A 19,593-nucleotide genomic window follows, 5' to 3' on the forward strand; every position below is an offset into this window, starting at 1 on the left:
TCCTTCATTTCTTGCAGCTTCGTCTCATCATTGGTCATATGATTTGAGCACCCAGAATCGATGATCCAATCATCTTTGTAGTTTATTTTTGACTTTAAAGTTGTTGTAAGAGCTTGATCATCTATGTCAGCTTCAACAGAGAGTTCAGCTTCAGCATCCCATGTTTCCTCATTAATGGTTGCTTCGAATGTGACCTCTTTCTTCTCATCTCTTGTGGCGGCCACATTTCCTTCGAAAGTTCGCCTTTTGGGGAATCTACAATCTCGAGCAAAATGACCCTTCTTGCCACAATTGAAGCATTCACCATTCTTTCTCTTATCATTTTCCCTATATTGTTGGCGATGATCTCTTCTTCCTTGTTGAGCTCCCCCTGAAGCGTTGCCTTTTGATTTTGGGTGACCCTTCCACCCATATGTCTTACTTTCTTTCATCGCCTCTTGTTTTCGAGATGTTGCTTTCTTCTTATTTGTGAAGAGTGCATCTTCTCCGTCTTTTATGGTTACTTCATTCATCTGCTTGGCTAATGCCTCTTGATTAGCCAATAAATTCTCCAGCTCTATTAATGATGGTTGAGTAGGCCATCCTCTCACAGCGGCTATAAATCCATTATACTCGGATCTTAAGCCATGGATGATAATTCTCTTCATCCTTGCATCACTCACTTTCTCTTCAGGAGCAAGTTGAGATATCTCATGACAAATAGATTTCACCTTGGTGAAATACTGCGAAATAGATGGACTTCCTTGTGAGATACCTGCGAGCTCATTTTCCAAGAGCTGGAGGCGTGCTTCATTCTTCTTTGAAAATAATTTTTCAAAAGTTTCCCAAGCTGCCTTTGGTGTTTTCTCGTCACGGATGTGCTCCAATAGATCCTCCTCGATTGTAGTCTTCAATATAAATAAAGCCTTCCCGGCCTTGATGTTCCATTTTCTTAAGGCTTCAGCATTTTCTTTCGGTGGAGGCGTTGTGTCACTGCCAGCAACTATTTCCCATAAATCATGTCCTTGTAGGTAGGATTCTATACAAGTCCGCCAATAACCATAGTTGTGGTTATTGAGACTCTTGATTCCACTGCTCGTACTTGCAAGATCTGCCATCATGACGTCCAACGTCCAATAAGCTTGGTCCCTGACCGATGAGCTTTCACAGTTCCTAACTATGCTCCGACAGAATCTCCCTTAGAGCCTTGGTGAAAACAAGTCGATGTAAACGTCCAACGTTTACCGATTTCCTCCACTAGAAATGGTCCCGAACGACCCGCTCTGATACCAATTGTTGGAAGCTTCGACGAGCCCAACACACCTACTATAGAGGATCTAGACTATACTAGACTCACTACACCAACACTTTGACGTTGGTTAGCCTTTAATTTTATAAATCCTTAGTGCACAATGTACTTAGGCGACAGTGTCGACCATATATCTTTAGACGGTATAACCGACCATGTATTACTTAGGCGGCAGAGCCGACCATATAATAAGAACAACAAAAGTGCACTAAGAACTTAAACACAAACTAAGGCTTGATCGGGAAACTTAACAAAAACACTTATATTAAATTACAATTACAATATTACTTAGAAGCTTTATCTTCTCTACTTTCGCTAACTCACACTCTTCTTCTCTTCTTCACAGCTCACTTCTTATTTCACTCTCACAACTTCACACACACAAATGAAATCTCCTCCCATATTTATACTACTCCATGGAACATTCTAGAACCTAGATATTTCCATATAAATATCTAGATATTTCTACAACCTACAAATATCTAGATTTTTCTTTTACATTTCAATTTCTAGATTTTTCTCTCATATTCTAATATCTAGATATTTTCTTATACATATTAATATCTAGATATTTTACCCATATACATTTACTAATTTCATATTATTTTAAATTTGCATTGTATTTTAACACTCAATACGAATTCGATTTAGTTGATTTTAAAAGACTAAAGGTTCGTAACTCAAAATACTATAAGTTTCATTTATATTGCGGGGTCTACGACCCCTTCTTGCCCCTGAAGTCCTTGCTTAACAATGGTACGTATGCTATTGTTAGTCATTACAATTGCAAATATTACTCGTATATATAATAAAGATCACTAGTCTAGTAGTATAACTTATTCATGTAGGTACCGATTTTTGTTTGCATATTTATATCAATCTATCCATACTTTTAATCGAGTCAACAGCAAGTGTCGATTTATTGACGACTTGACTGTCGCTTAGAGCCTAAATTGAACATAGGGCATGTTTAAAAACCATGAAATGAGAGGGATGACTTTCTCTACTCTTATGGTGTTTCACTGAGTAGAAAAATGACTTTTCTTTATTCTAGGATAGAGGAAGTATTTGTCTACATCTTACCTCCCTCATACCCTACTTAAGTGGGATTGAGTTTTGTTGTTGTTGTTGTTGTATTCATACTTTTCTATTTTATTATATATTGGTTGGAGGTACTTCTCAAACGGTCTCTAACCTTTGGTATTTACTTGCTTTTTTCTTTGGTTGGAGAAAGACTCTTGTTAATTTGTGGAGACTTGAATGATTGTTTACATTTCACATCTCATACTTTATATGTATGGAATGCGTATTGTTCTATTTATTTGGAGCTACATATCATACAAGCACCTAGAAGAATACTACCCAATTGATTGTGAGTTTTAGGGATTGATTTGTCTTATGCTTATTTATATCAAGCTAGAGCAAGCGGTTAATGTATTTTTTTATAACGAAGATACAGGGCTTGGACAGACCATGAACATAATGATTAGCATTTTTGTAGTGGCTTGCTGGGTAAGTAAGAAGTGTCTTTGTCTCTGAGGGATAAGTGCTTGCGGTTTGGTTGTTTTTGTTTCCCTTTGTGTTGTTTTGCGAGTCTTTGGTTACTTTACGAGATGTCATGTGATTGGTCGCTTATGTTTTTTTTCATGTAACTTCCGACAATAATTTTTCTTTAGAAACATCAAAAAATAACTTGGAGCTCCCTAGAAGCTTTTATAACTGATTTTGCATATGCATACTAAATAATTTAAGGTAGCAACTGATTTTATAGTCTAAAAAAGCCATCCTTTTCCTTACCCTAAGCCCCTGTCATCCGTGGAGCTTTTTATAGAATTTTTTTTTTTTTTAAATAGTAATTTTTTTAATCAGTCTTGCAAAAATGGAAATTCAACAAAAATCGTTACGAAATTGGTAAAACCGAAGTTCCAAACTTCGGTTTTGCCAAATTCGAAGTTTGGAACTTCGGTTTTGGTGCTTTATTCGTTTAATCTGTTGACTAGATGAGTGGACTGGCAACGTGACAAAACCGAAGTTCCAAACTTCGGTTTTGCTTTAAATTCCAGCTACCTCATTTACTTGCTTTAAATTCCAGCTACCTCATTTACTGTAAGCTTATCCCAATTATTAACCATAATACGTTAAAATCAAAACTGGCGAATCACAACAGGCCACGTGGAAACCGAAGTTTCAAACTTCGGTTTTGGGTTCTGTATAAATTCGAAGTCTGATACTTCGGCTCTCACAAACAAATCACATCCCAAGTTAAAAAAAAAAAAAAAAAAAAAAAAAAAAAAAAAAAAAAAACTCTTTGATTTAAAAAAAAAAAAATGGCTCAAACTAACCAAGTACGTCCTAGATCGGAGCCGATTGATAGTCCTTTATTGTTTTTACAAGCGAAAAGGAATCATAGATCATATGCACTATTTACAAAGAAGCTTGGCGAGGACGTGTTGATCAAACCAAGAAGAGCTGATATGAGCTTTTGGCAGCATATTTCACGGCTACAAAACGAAACAATTGATGAGAGTGTGCAGGTGTATCTTGATAATCTGGGGTTAGGTTTAGTTTGTAAATTGGGTAAATAAAGACTCGATTGGTCACTTGTTACAGCTATGGTTGAAAGATGGCGCCCGGACACGCATACGTTTCATTTACCGATTGGTACAAAATCATTACCTTATATATATTAATTATTTATTTCAATATATAATATTATATATTCGTAATATATATCATTATTTTAGTCAAGTATATAATATATATATATATATATATATATATATATATATATATATATATATATATATATATATATATATATATATATATATATATATATATATATATAGTGGTAGGATCAAGAGGGAAGTAACCAATCGGGGGGAAGCGGGGGAAAGCAAAAACTTTTTTTTTCTTCATTTTTTGAAAAAACTTTGTTCACGAACATTATAGATTGGATGAAAATATGAACATTTAATAAAGACACTTTGTGATAAATGTTTTTATTTTGGGGGAAAAACGCTCGAAGAAGTAATATATAACAATTATCGTGTTTTTCGAGCGTATGTTGAGGTTTTAGATATTAGGGTTTAGATATTAGGGTTTATAGGGTTTAGATTTTAGGGTTTAGATATCAGGGTTTAGAATTTTAGGGTTTAGGGTTTAGATTTAGGATTTAGATTGAGTTTTTAACACGAACAGTTTAGAGTTTAGGGTTTAGGGTTTGGTGTTTTGGGTTTATGGAATAAACCCAAAACATCAAACCCTAAACCCTAAACCCTAAATCGGACTAAATTTTACTTCACAAAACATGAAGAAAAAAAACGTTAACATTCTTTACGAATAATATTATTTTGAATGTTATTTTTGTCGATCGTTTTCCCGCCTAAATAATAACATTCATCACGAAGTGTCTTTTCTAAATGTTTATATTTTCGTGTGATCTTGATGCCTGAAAAAAAAAACGAATTTTTTTTTTTTTTTGCTTCCCCCCGATTGATTACTTCCCATTGATCATGCCTCTATATATATATATATATATATATATATATATATATATATATATATATATATATATATATATATATATATATTATAAAATATATAGAGTACTAATTATGGTGGATGTTTTACTGTTCACAAAGGTAAAAGAGTAATTTTGTTATTTTTTTTCTTACTCGCTGACGTCATAGCTGTTTTTTCCTCTTTCCTGTCTCTTTTGTTGGGCTTAAAATTTTTTGGCTTTTTTTTTTTTTTGCCAACGAAGTGGGCTATTATTTAACTAGCTTTTATCTTATATAATTAAAATTTCAAACGGGCCGCACGGGTTATATGGTCTTATGGAACGCTAGGCCTTAAACGGTCCTATGGTTGAGTAATGAGTGAGGGACCGCACATGAGAAGGGCCAGGCCTAGGCTTGACTTCCTCAAGTACTGAACCTGTTTTCATCTTTGGATTGTAGGAATAAAGCTGAAATGTAGAAGGCAAAGGTGTCCAAATGGGTCACCATGTCACCAGATTATGAGTCAACTTAGTATGCTTATCATGTCACCGTTTTAAATACTACTATTACCTTATCTTATTGCCTTCACTTGGACACCTTTCATTCTTTCAACGTGCCTTGTTTGCTACTCTTTGCAACATCTATTGTGCACTTGTATTCTTGACTTCTTTCATTCAGTATTTATTATTTATTATTATAAATTAATTATAAAATATCCCAACTATGAGAAACAATTTAGCACTGAACTTCAATTTTCTTTGTTAACTGAATTCAGAAAAGTAGACAATTTTTGCATATAAACTATATACTGCTATATTGGTCAATATGGAAAGAAAAGTATGAAATATGCTTAAAAAAATGATGTTCTTGTTGGAACTGTTCTTCATGCATACTTAAATATATAAAACAGAAAAAATCTACAAAAGATTACAACAAAGTATAGAAAAGAATGCAATGTCAATCTAGCAACTCAAAAAGATGAAGGAAGCTACCTCATCATTTGGTATATTTTTTTATGCATACATAAACTTATATATATAAATTAAAGCAGAAAACATCTGCAAAAGATTACAACAAGGTATAGAAGAAAAAAAAAATGCAATGTTAATCTGCGTATGAAATAAAAAAGATGAAAGAATGGAAGCTACCTCACCATTTGGTATATGTTTATGCATAACATAATTATAATTTATAATTTATAATTTATATTTATAATAAATTATTAAAAGAAAACAAGAAAAAACGAAGAGTCTATGGAAGAGATCGATGATGAAGAGAGCGGCATACTGGTTCGCCTAAAACGAGGCAACAATTGTTCTGTGAAAATAACCATTATCAGATGGTATTCTTCAAAAAGTTCCACCAGGGCACCAAGTCTAAGCATGTTGTTTCTCTTGATTTGCTATTGTTTGTATGGGGAAATTTTAATTTATCAAGGTATGATACAATGAGGTGATGGGACTTAGCTATGGTGGGACATCATATGTGTATGGTTACATGTGGTTTTTAGTTTTCAGTTTGTTACATTCACTTAATTTCAAGAAAAATACAACTTGGTAAAGAGAGCATGGTAGGTAGTCGTTATGAATGGTAACCATATATTCGGTAAATATATATGGATATGGAATATGATTGTACGACTAGTGTAATACATTACATGTGCGCGCTAGAGATGGCAGACTTTTTTTTACTAAAAGTGTTGGTTTATTTTAAAACGATAAATTTGTTGGGAAATTACGGTCTCACTAATTCTCACCACCCAGCCCAACAATAATAGTAAAGAAATAAGAACAATACACAACACAAGATTTAACGTGGAAACTCCAAAACAGGAGAAAAACCACCGGCCCCCAAAGAGAGAAATACACTATATCACAAATTGTTACAATGATATAGACGACTCTCTTAAGCCAACTACACTCTCCAAAATATTTAACTAATACAACTCTCAAACAAGGGTAAGAAAGAAAGAAATAATCAAATACTTAAAGTGTATTGATTGGTGCGATTTGGAATGAAGACTTAGCCCCTCTTATATAACCAAGTCACTCACCCCTCACATCTTCCTCCCACCAATGTGGGATAAACATATCTTCTACTAGCCAAAATAAACCAACAAATCTCCACCTTTTGGATAGAAGAAGATAACCATGCTTCCACATTGCAAGGATAACCGATGTAGACGCTTCCTCGACGACAACTTCAAGATCCTCATCTTCATGCCGTTGACATTATCTCCCAAGAGACAAAACTTGCATCTTCATCGAACATTGTCTAAACCGACAATCATTGTCATCACAGACAATCATAACTCTTAACAAGAATTATCATACTCCACCATTAAGAGTATAGCACTTAGAATATCACATTCCAAGAATTTCACCTCGGCACATGTTGTTGAACAACCAGCTGAAACTTTATGGTGCAACTTCCTTGTTTGGATTTCCCGAAAGTCCCATCAGCTACAACATCAGTTTCCACCACACAGCCTGCATCAACGCCAAACCAATGCCCATGTGTAATTGTGGAACCGCTAACGAACATCCCTTTCCACGGTGGCGAGGACACACCATGAGGATGACGTGACTTCAGAGGAATTCGTCACTCTCCGTAACAACGGAGACAATGTTAGCGTCTTTGGAGCCATTTGCCGGATTAGCTCCACCGGGACAATTAACCCTTACATGTCCAGTCTTCCCGCACTTCCAGCATGTCAGATTCTTTCTAGAGTTTCTCTTCTGCCTATCCGAACACAACACTATCGTATCTCCTGATGACGAGACCCCGTTACCTTCCAGTCTTTTCTCCTCGGATAGGAGCTTGCTAGTAACGTCTTCAAACTTCAGAGTTTTCTTCCCATACATCAAAATAGGTTTCATGTGTTCATAAGACGATGATAAAGATAATATCAACCTCAAAGCTTTATCTTCATCATCCGTTTTAACTCCAATAGCCTCAAGTTCTGAAATAATACCGTTAAGAATACTTAGATGATCTGAAATCTTTGAACCCCCATCCATACGCAGAGTATGAAATTGTTCTTTAAGACACAACCGATTTGAGATGCCCTTGCCCTGGTACAACTGCTCTAGTTTAACCCAAAGCTCCTTTGCCGTTGATAACCCGTGCACATTTGCAAGAACGTTCTTTGCAAGACACAAACGAATCGCACTTGCTGCCCTCAAATCCATATCATCCCATTCTTCTTCATCGAACTTACTGCTAGAATCACTGCCGGGAACAAAGGTGGGTTTACCTTTCAATGCCTTGTGTAACCCGGACTGAATCAACACATCCTTGACTTGAACCTGCCATAAGCCAAAATTGATCATCCCATCAAATTTCTCTACATCAAACCTCATTGGACTGAACTTCGACATCGTATCCGTATCCTATAGACAACAACTTTCTCTGATTTTGTTCACGTTTCGAATAGCCAAAAGATGTAGCAGGTAGCCAGGACCCTTTAAATCGGAAATCCACAACTAGGCCACTAACAAATCCAACTATTACTACGAATCAGAAAAAATATTGTCTAACCAGATACCCTATACGATCAATAGAACTCGTTTCTGATGTGGACGATCCACTCACGTGGCAACCACAGAGCATACTCCGACTCCTATAACCGAGACCCCCGTCAAACCTGACGCTCTGATACCAGTTGTTGGGAAATTACGGCCTCACTAATTCCCACCACCCAGCCCAACAATAATAGTAAAGAAATAAAAACAATACACAACACAAGATTTAACGTGGAAACTCCAAAACAGGAGAAAAACCACCGGCCCCCAAAGAGAGAAATACACTATATCACAAATTGTTACAATGATATAGACGACTCTCTTAAGCCAACTACACTCTCCAAAATATTTAACTAATACAACTCTCAAACAAGGGTAAGAAAGAAAGAAATAATCAAATACTTAAAGTGTATTGATTGGTGCGATTTGGAATGAAGACTTAGCCCCTCTTATATAACCAAGTCACTCACCCCTCACATCTTCCTCCCACCAATGTGGGATAAACATATCTTCTACTAGCCAAAATAAACCAACAAAACTCACACACCATATATAATTTTACACGAATAATGTCTTAAACAGGACTAGAACCCATGACCTCAAGGTCTGAGTAGCTCCTCAAAACTGCTATGCCATAGGCCCTTTGGTTACTCAAAGTGTTAGCGGTCATTTTCAATCCTTTACCGAACCATTCCCAAGATATTTACCTAGCGAGATTCAAACTTCTGGGTCATATTTTTTCATTAAATTAACCCGAGTATCAGACCTAGTTTGCGGGACGACTAATTAATCACAGGGTGACCAACCACTTGCAAGTAGCCCGAAGTCGTCGGTGAAACCTAGTATTTACCACAAAGGGTACATTTTTTAACTTCCATGATTAAAACTTGTGACCTCTCGACATTTTCACTTGTAGAAATCTAGTCTTTACCATTAATAGACTTATGACTTAAGATTATTATTACACGTTCATATTATTAGCCAAACTTTATGTGCCTAACTACTTTTTTAGATCTCCATGTGAATTTAGTGTGTTTTTTGGGTCTTTAAAATTGTTATTTGGAATGATCATGCAATAATAGAAGGGAGTGATGTCATGAGATCACATGAAGAGATGGACCATCTTTTGATCAATAATTGAAACCCTTTTGCCCCCTTTTTTTGCCTACTCCAATCTATTAAGAAAGGCCGAAATTGATATATCTTAAATAGCTTGCATACTGACGTGTAAAGCGATACTCGCATCACATTGATCACTTGACATATAATCTACGAATATTAATATTAGACCAACAACAAAAACCGGGAAGAACAATTACAAAACGAGCAGATACACACTAATCTAACAAGTCGTTATTATTGAACAATAGCCATACTCCGCTAATACAAAACACCGATAGATACGTCATATGAACATAAGACCATCAGTAACAATCCTTTTAAGCCTACTACTGAGATACAAAAAGCAGTCAGCTCTTCCTACACAACTCTTTAATAAACTAAACATTTCCATAAGCTAGCTACTCCTATACACAAGCCCAGAACCAGAAGCACCTTATGCATATGCACTCGAACGCCTAGAACAAAATCAGATTTTGGCTTCACATTTGAACTGAATTCTTGATCAAATACCCCACCAATCGTCGAGCCAGAATCACTAACGCTTGGACTATGCTTCTCATTGGCTTCTTTCTCCTGTAAATGTTTAGTTTCCAGATCAGCATTTTTTTTTAGTAACTGTAAGATGTTTGAAAATCAAACTTCACATAAATTGACCAAATTTGACCGACGTTGACTGACTTTGACCCGACTTTTTAGCGTTGACCGACTTCTAAGGCTTTTTGGGCGAGTCGGGACGGGCTAGTCCTCAAACCGACGCGTCAGCCGACTTTTACAACAATGATTATTATTATTATTACTATTACATGTATCAGAACTTTTAAAACTTGCCAACCCAATGGTTTTGATGACGTGGTTGCCACATCAGCAAGAAAAATATTGGTTACCTAATGAATAAGTCATCAGATACGATAACTTACCTCGGTCACAATTGGTTTTCCTGGTTCACCATGGCTAACTGACCCTGCTTGTAGTTTCATTTGTAAACGGATTCTTCTTGGTGCGGTTCCTTGGGTACTAAAGCTCGAACCATCGGCAACCCGTTGCGGTTGGCGACTCCTTATTACGATGCCAGTATCAGAATCTTGTTTGACTTTGGGGTGAATATTAGACATGATATTCGCTTCGATTTTAGTGTTTTGGAGGTAAGAACTTTGACCAATCCCAATTTCAAAAGCTTTAGGCTACAAATTACAAGATGATACAAGATCAAATTAGTAATTAAAAAGACAAACTACAACTAGAAGAAAAAATAATATGCACCATTCATTTTTTTACCATTACATGTAACATAGTTCACTTTATCTTTAAAGTACAGTAACATACATACCATTTTTATAAATCATTCAATACAACATACTAGCATTTTCTAAACCATTCAACTGAAAAATAGTTATCGATTTTTTTAAACATATAATCGCATATGGATGTACCTGTACTTGGATGACTTCACCATCTGATTCGCTGCTATATTCATGATCCTTCATACGAGTTTCGGGAATCGAAGTTTGAGCAAGTGAACTCGTTTTATAACCAGAATCATCGAATGAGACCTGATCCGAATCAACTAAGAAATTGTTCAAGAATTCCATTCCATTTGTTCCGTATTGATTCTGTGCGACATATTGTTCGTTACCGATTCCGTAATTATTCATATATTGAGATCCAAGGTCCATTTGCATATGCGAATGAACAGGGGAGAAGATTTTCGAATCGAAATGCTCTGGTGAAGGATCACAAAAACCTTTTAAAAGCTCTTCTAAATCCAAATCTGGCTGCTATATACAAATTTACGATATCAAACAACAGCACAAAAGATAAAATAAATAATCATAATACCAAAATATGTACATACCAATTTATTATTTAAAATGTTGTCAAGACAAAAAGGGTCAACGTTATTCTCTGCATCTTCAAATTTGGTTAAAGGTTGAATGTTCGGCTGAACCGTCAAAATCGGAGTTGCGGGCTCTGATTGAGTATCTTCTGTAGGAGACTTTACAGCTGAAGGAGGGGAGTAATCACTCTGATCAATTTCAACACATTCTGTAATTTCACCGTTTTCTTCCTTTCCGTCGTACTTTTTAAACAAACGACAAAGAACATACGGACTCTGCAACAACATTAACAACTTAAAATCTGAAATCTAAAAGCTCTTACTATTAAAAGGATTGGTGTTGAAGTTTGATTGTAAAAAAGTGCCTATGCTCTATAAATAAAATAAGCACTCCCAAACATCCCAAAGTGTCCAAAATTTTGACTTTAAATATTTTTTATTTGTGTTATATAACATTTGATGAAGATATATTAAAGGATTGTATTTTAAACGTGTTTTCATTAATGTAATTTTCAATTTCATTTCATCAAGTATTATATGACACAAATAAAGAAATTTACAGTCAAAGTATAAAAAGAAAGACTTCCAAAGTTAATAGTGGACACTTATAATTGGACAGAGGGAATAATTAAAAAGCAGTTTGCAGCTTATCAGTTGTGTCAAAGCACAATAAGTAGTTTTAACAAGTAAACCCAAAAGCCACCTTAAGCAAACAATAAACACAACAAACAAGTACGGAGTATATATTTTGGAATCAAAACTTGGAATCTTAAGGGGATGAAAAATAAACTTTTTAGAGGGTTTATATATACCTGTCCAGGATGGGTACCATCAAGATTCTTTTCAGTAGCAGAATACTCATGAATCACCCAACGGGTCCTATCCCCTTTAGGAGCCCGACCCGTATAAAAAACAAGAGTCTTCTTCTTTCCAATCACACTACTTCCCCTGCTAGTCTTAATAGTCCTATCTTTTCCAGTAGCCTTCCAATACCCAGAAACCGTAGCCCGATTCGACCTCTGCCCGTTTTGATATTTTCGATCTTTCGGGCAAAAAAAGAACCATTCATTATCTATGGACTCAATCACAGACATATCTACATATTCAAAAAAACCAAATTTATTAACTTTACAAATCTGGGTATAATCAAAAACAAACAAAAAGTTTAACAAACTAATACATACATATATAGAAACCAGCATATATGATTAGTCAATAACAAAGATTCAAGAATCAAGAAACAAACCTGGTAGGTCCCAAGGCTCTTGTCTACAAACATCAACTTCACGAATACAGCTAACTTCTTTATCAAATCCATTGATCTTTAACCGTAAGTAATGATTAACTAACTCTTCATCAGTGGGACGAAATCTGTAACCAACAGGGAGTGATTTTGCAGGCAAGGTTTCCATTTTATGTGAAATTGAGATCAAGAAAGTGAGTTACTCAAGAAACCCTAATGTTTATGATACTTTTTATGACAACTTTTTACGGGTTCGTGTAAAGATTTAATTTTTATGCTGCAAAAACTAAAAAAAGAAATCAAGAAAGTGATTTACGCAATAATTATGCTACTTTTTGCAGTAATTTTTGGAATGGGTTTTCGTAAAGATTGAATCTTTGATTATAATTTGGTTGAACACATCAGCTGAAAAGAGAGGAAAGTGGTGAGTGAATTTCATAGAAAGAGGGAACCCTGTTTTTAATTCTGTGTATATACCGCGTATAACAATTAGACTATAATGAAAAGTTATTAACGATAATGCCATTGGCTTTTGGAAACTGAGGTACGAGTGTGTGTGGATGAAGAGCTTGTCGAAGCTTATAGGAGCTTGAGCTTATGATTTAATAAGCTCCAAGTCATAAGCTTCATTTGGTACAAAAAAAAATAGAGCTTATGAAAATCATAAGCTCTGGAAAAATAAGCTACTTTTAGTAGCTTATGAAAAAAGTAGAGCTTATGAACTGGAAAATAAGCTCAAGCTAGTTTATCAAACACTTATAAAAAATAATAAGCTCCAGCTATCGGCTTAAAAAATAAGATCCAGCTCCAACTCTATCTCGTAAGCTCCAGCTCAATCAATATATGATATGATTGGTATTTTGTCTTGTGCGGGTGGGGTAAAATGGGGTGAAATTTTAAAAGGCTTACGAAAGAAGATAAAGGGATGAAAAGTCATGCTACCAATTACATGATGCCACCTAATTTAATCGTTCGTCGTATATAGTCGACCTCTTTATTTGGTTGTTTGGTAGTTTGATTTTTAGTATTTCTTGATGTTTACGTTTGGTGTGAGCTAGGTTTGTTAGACCACTTCATATGGTTGAATTATCCGCTGCAGTTATCCGTAATGAATCATAGACACAGCTTAGTTACCCGCGTTAGTTACCCTCACTCACCATGAATTTAACGGAAGTATATATCTTAGTTATAAAAAAATATGAGTCTCAGTGACTTTTTCTTGTTGAATTTGATGCTTTATTGTTTGTACGTTGTATATTAAGAGGAATATTGTTTTAGACATGATAGAGAGTGTTTATTATGAGTTAGTTATAGTATATTGATGTTGATGTGACGCTAATGTGAAAGATTAAGAGAATGAATAATTTAGTTACGGTAGGGAGTTTGATGAGTTTTTGTTTTTAAGGGACTTCAATTTTTATTAAAGTCCTTTGTTTTAATGCAAGTTTTTGTTTTTCCGCTGAATAAAAGTAATCAAAAATCAGAAATATTACATCTACAATTCTGTTGAGGGTAACGATATACTCACTTATTTTTTATAAATCGAATCACTTGCATGCATTAGTATATATACGGTACATATACTTTAAACATTAAAAAAGTGAAACAATATACATGAGTTGAAATATTAACATGCCATCTATTAAAACGAGTTGATAAAATGATGCAATATATAACTGGCATATTCAATTCTTCGGTATATTATCCGATAAAAAAAATTATGGTTGGTTTTCAAACTTTGCATCGGATATTAAGGTCGGGATTAAAGTTTAAAACGATCATGTTTGGTCAATACTTTTAAACATAATACACGAGTGATCCCAACTTTCAACGATCGTTAGTATCTCCCAATTAACTTAAACACGTAATTGGCACATGATTTCACTTGTTAGCACATTTAAACTCAAATTTAAAACTTTCAATTTTTTCATCATCGGAATCATCAATAAAAACTCGAGCATCTTGAATGTTTTATCAGATTTTGAACAAATTAAAATTGTAGGTTGTATGTATTTGATAAGAAAATAAGAAGGGAAGTTGGATGTGTGTGTATAAAATTACAATAGATAAGTAATATATATAGAAAATTAAAAAATCAAATTTTTTTTCCAACAGCGGCTACAAGAAACAAGCCAACCAGCCCCATCCACGTGGAAGTACTAGTCGTTTCTCCCCTCGTTTCATTCGAACGCCAACCTCACGAACGCCTAAAAGTGACGCGCCGATCCGGTGGTTTGCGGCTTTTCTTCGTCGACACGTGGGCAATAAACGGCGTCTCTCTTGCCCGGTGACAAATGGTCTTATAAAAGGGATTTTTTTAAAATAGTAATTTTTTGAATCAGTCTTGCAAAAATGGAAATTTAACAAAAATCGTTGCGAAAATGGTAAAACCGAAGTTCCAAACTTCGGATTTGGTAATAAAAATCGTTGCGAAAATGGTAAAACCGAAGTTCCAAATTTCGGTTTTGCCAAATCCGAAGTTTGGAACTTCGGTTTTAATGCTTTATTCCTTTACACAGTGACTAGGCTGACATGTGTCAAGCTTTTGCCACCCGTGCCCTAAACCGAAGTTTGAAACTTCGGTTTTGCAGGCTTTTCAGCAAAACTGAAGTTTCAAACTTCGTTTTTGATGCTGCCATTTTTTGTTCACTTTTAACCCGAATCTTGCTTTTGCAGGTCGAAGTGCATGCATTAGTATATATTCCGGGATCAGTAATGTGCACAACTGTGCGAGCCTTGTACCAGTCATAGTAATCCCTACTCACAGCCCTACCATCCCTACCAGAAAATAAACGGTTGGCTCGGTCATTCCATTCTGCGATGTACGTGACGTGGGGGGCAATAGCCCTCAGATCAGCACTTCTTTTCATGCAAAGGTTTGCCTTGTGTAAATAATGATGCGTCTGAGCGGGAAGCAAGTATTCAACACCTGGAATTGGCTGACCCCATCCAAACTGCCTGCAGACCCGATCCAGTAGATGTGTCTCAATAGTAGCCCAGAATATAATAGCGCCACGGTATGACCATAAGGGTCTGTCAGCTGCGCACTGCCGGGGTAGTCGGACAAATAACAAATCATCATAGGGTTGCCATATAAACTGCATCAACATATTATAATACTTAATAAATTTTTTGACTTTAACATAGCTTCTATAGTTTCACACCAAATAAATGTTACCTGTCTAGGCGTTAACGCCGAAAGTAGGGAGCGAACCGTAGACAATACATGTGCTAGCGTATTTTTGTTTGTCCGTTTGCCATGCCACCTACATATGAATAACACATACAAATGAATATAGTTACAATAACTAAAGGTTTAAAGTTACAATGATCTTTACCTGGAACCATAGGGTGCTCGAATCAGAGGAATCTTGTTCGGTGGTAGGTCCTGTGGAATAACGCGTACATCATTTTTGAGAATTGGCGCGAGGGACGGAATTATTTCATACACCCACTGTTGTACTAAAAGTAGCGCACCATTAATGGCCTTGGCTTCATAGTGAAATGTCCCGTTCTTATTGATTAAAAACGTTCCATATTAATTGATTTCGTTGCGAGGTTTTGACCTCTATATGAGACGTTTTTCAAAGACTGCATTCATTTTTAAAACAAACCATAACCTTAATTTCATAAATAAAGGTTTAAAAATCTTTACGTAGATTATCAAATAATGATAATCTAAAATATCCTGTTTACACACGACCATTACATAATGGTTTACAATACAAATATGTTACATCGAAATCAGTTTCTTGAATGCAGTTTTTACACAATATCAAACAAACATGGACTCCAAATCTTGTCCTTATTTTAGTATGCAACAGCGGAAGCTCTTAGTATTCACCTGAGAATAAACATGCTTTAAACGTCAACAAAAATGTTGGTGAGTTATAGGTTTAACCTATATAGATCAAATCGTAACAATAGACCACAAGATTTCATATTTCAATACACATCCCATACATAGAGATAAAAATCATTCATATGGTGAACACCTGGTAACCGACATTAACAAGATGCATATATAAGAATATCCCCATCATTCCGGGACACCCTTCGGATATGATATAAATTTTGAAGTACTAAAGCATCCGGTACTTTGGATGGGGTTTGTTAGGCCCAATAGATCTATCTTTAGGATTCGCGTCAATTAGGGTGTCTGTTCCCTAATTCTTAGATTACCAGACTTAATAAAAAGGGGCATATTCGATTTCGATAATTCAACCATAGAATGTAGTTTCACGTACTTGTGTCTATTTTGTAAATCATTTATAAAACCTGCATGTATTCTCATCCCAAAAATATTAGATTTTAAAAGTGGGACTATAACTCACTTTCACAGATTTTTACTTCGTCGGGAAGTAAGACTTGGCCACTGGTTGATTCACGAACCTATAACAATATATACATATATATCAAAGTATGTTCAAAATATATTTACAACACTTTTAATATATTTTGATGTTTTAAGTTTATTAAGTCAGCTGTCCTCGTTAGTAACCTACAACTAGTTGTCCACAGTTAGATGTACAGAAATAAATCGATAAATATTATCTTGAATCAATCCACGACCCAGTGTATACGTATCTCAGTATTGATCACAACTCAAACTATATATATTTTGGAATCAACCTCAACCCTGTATAGCTAACTCCAACATTCACATATAGAGTGTCTATAGTTGTTCCGAAATATATATAGATGTGTCGACATGATAGGTCGAAATATTGTATACGTGTCTATGGTATCTCAAGATTACATAATATACAATACAAGTTGATTAAGTTATGGTTGGAATAGATTTGTTACCAATTTTCACGTAGCTAAAATGAGAAAAATTATCCAATCTTGTTTTACCCATAACTTCTTCATTTTAAATCCGTTTTGAGTGAATCAAATTGCTATGGTTTCATATTGAACTATATTTTATGAATCTAAATAGAAAAATTATAGGTTTATAGTCGGAAAAATAAGTTACAAGTTGTTTTTGTAAAGGTAGTCATTTCAGTCGAAAGAACGACGTCTAGATGACCATTTTAGAAAACATACTTTCACTTTGAGTTTAACCATAATTTTTGGATATAGTTTCATGTTCATAATAAAAATCATTTTCCCAGAATAACAACTTTTAAATCAAATTTTATCATAGTTTTTAATTAACTAACCCAAAACAGCCCGCGGTGTTACTACGACGGCGTAAATCCGATTTTACGGTGTTTTTTCGTGTTTCCAGGTTTTAAATCATTAAGTTAGCATATCATATAGATATAGAACATGTGTTTAGTTGATTTTAAAAGTCAAGTTAGAAGGATTAACTTTTATTTGCGAACAAGTTTAGAATTAACTAAACTATGTTTTAGTGATTACAAGTTTAAACCTTCGAATAAGATAGCTTTATATGTATGAATCGAATGATGTTATGAATATCCTTACTACCTCAAGTTCCTTGGATAAACCTACTGGAAATGATAAAAATAGATCTAGCTTCAAAGGATCCTTGGATGGCTTGAAAGTTCTTGAAGCAGAATCATGACACAAAAACAATTTCAAGTAAGATTTCCACTCGAAATAAGATTGTTATAGTTATAGAAATTGAATTAAAGTTTGAATATGATTATTACCTTGTATTAGAAAGATAACCTACTGTAAGTAACAAAGGTTTCTTGATCTTGGATGATTACTTGGAATGGATTTAGAAAACTTGGAAGTAAACTTGCAATCTTGGAAGTATTCTTGATTTTATGAAACTAGAACTTTTGGAATTTATGAAGAACACTTAGAACTTGAAGATAGAACTTGAGAGAGATCAATTAGATGAAGAAAATTGAAGAATGAAAGTGTTTGTAGGTGTTTTTGGTCGTTGGTGTATGGATTAGATATAAAGGATATGTAATTTTGTTTTCATGTAAATAAGTCATGAATGATTGCTCATATTTTTGTAATTTTATGAGATATTTCATGCTAGTTGCCAAATTATGGTTCCCACATGTGTTAGGTGACTCACATGGGCTGCTAAGAGCTGATCATTGGAGTGTATATACCAATAGTACATACATCTAAAAGCTGTGTATTGTACGAGTACGAATACAGGTGCATACGAGTAGAATTGTTGATGAAACTGAACGAGGATGTAATTATAAGCATTTTTGTTAAGTAGAAGTATTTTGATAAGTGTCTTTAAGTCTTTCAAAAGTGTATGAATACATATTAAAACACTACATGTATATACATTTTAACTGAGTTGTTAAGTCATCGTTAGTCGTTACATGTAAACGTTGTTTTGAAACCTTTAGGTTAACGATCTTGTTGAATGTTGTTGATAATGCTAAAAACGAACATATATTTCATAGCATTATTCCTCAAGAAAGATAAGCTTTTAGTTGCAATTGTTCTATTTACAAGTGATATTCGTTTAAATAATAAAAGGTGAAGACAAAAGACAGATTCGACGAATTGAAGACGGAAACGACCAAAAAGCTCAAAAGTACAAAAGACAATCAAAGAGGTTCCAATTATTGATAAGAAACGTCTCGAAATTACAAGAGTACAAGATTCAAAACGCAAAGTACAAAATATAAAATTGTACGCAAGGACGTTCGAAAATCCGGAACCGGGACCAGAGTCAACTCTCAACGCTCGACGCAACGGACTAAAAATTACAAGTCAACTATGCACATAAATATAATATAATATTTAAATAATTCTTATAATTATTTATATATTATAATAAATAATAAAAACCGTCGGCAAGAAAGACTCCAAACCATAGTGAGCTGTAATTGCAAACTCCGCGACTCGCGGAGTTTGAAGGCCAAAAAGGCCGCGAGTCGCGGAGCCCCAAGTTTCAAAAATCCCTATAAAAGCAACAGAATTCTGATCGCAAAAATCATCTTTTTTCTCCTCATTCATACGATATATTTATATTTATAATTTATATTTTAATTTTAATTTTAATTTTAATTATAATTCTAATAATAAGGGTATGTTAGCAAATATTGTAAGGGTGTAAGTCGAAATTCTGTCCGTGTAACGCTACGCTATTTTTAATCATTGTAAGTTATGTTCAACCTTTTTACATT

The 19,593-nt window shown here is 34.6% G+C and overlaps 1 protein-coding gene across 2 annotated transcripts; it reads right to left on the minus strand.

The window, feature by feature from the left end:
- Positions 1-9,587: 9,587 nt before the first annotated feature.
- Positions 9,588-12,920, minus strand: LOC139892927 (NAC domain-containing protein 91-like). 2 transcript variants are annotated; one of them, XM_071876057.1, is made up of 6 exons: positions 12,518-12,920; positions 12,084-12,367; positions 11,290-11,547; positions 10,868-11,209; positions 10,355-10,618; positions 9,588-10,010 (listed from the first exon to the last, which is right to left on the minus strand). In XM_071876057.1, the coding sequence occupies exons 1-6, from the start codon at positions 12,681-12,683 to the stop codon at positions 9,807-9,809; spliced, it is 1,518 nt and encodes a 505-aa protein (XP_071732158.1). In that variant the 5' UTR covers positions 12,684-12,920; the 3' UTR covers positions 9,588-9,806. The 2 variants fall into 2 exon arrangements, with proteins under 2 accessions (XP_071732158.1, XP_071732157.1); XM_071876056.1 differs by having other exon boundaries at positions 10,868-11,212.
- Positions 12,921-19,593: the final 6,673 nt, after the last annotated feature.

This window comes from Rutidosis leptorrhynchoides, chromosome 2 (genome assembly GCF_046630445.1).
Source record: "Rutidosis leptorrhynchoides isolate AG116_Rl617_1_P2 chromosome 2, CSIRO_AGI_Rlap_v1, whole genome shotgun sequence".
Classification (NCBI taxonomy): Eukaryota; Viridiplantae; Streptophyta; class Magnoliopsida; order Asterales; family Asteraceae; genus Rutidosis; species Rutidosis leptorrhynchoides.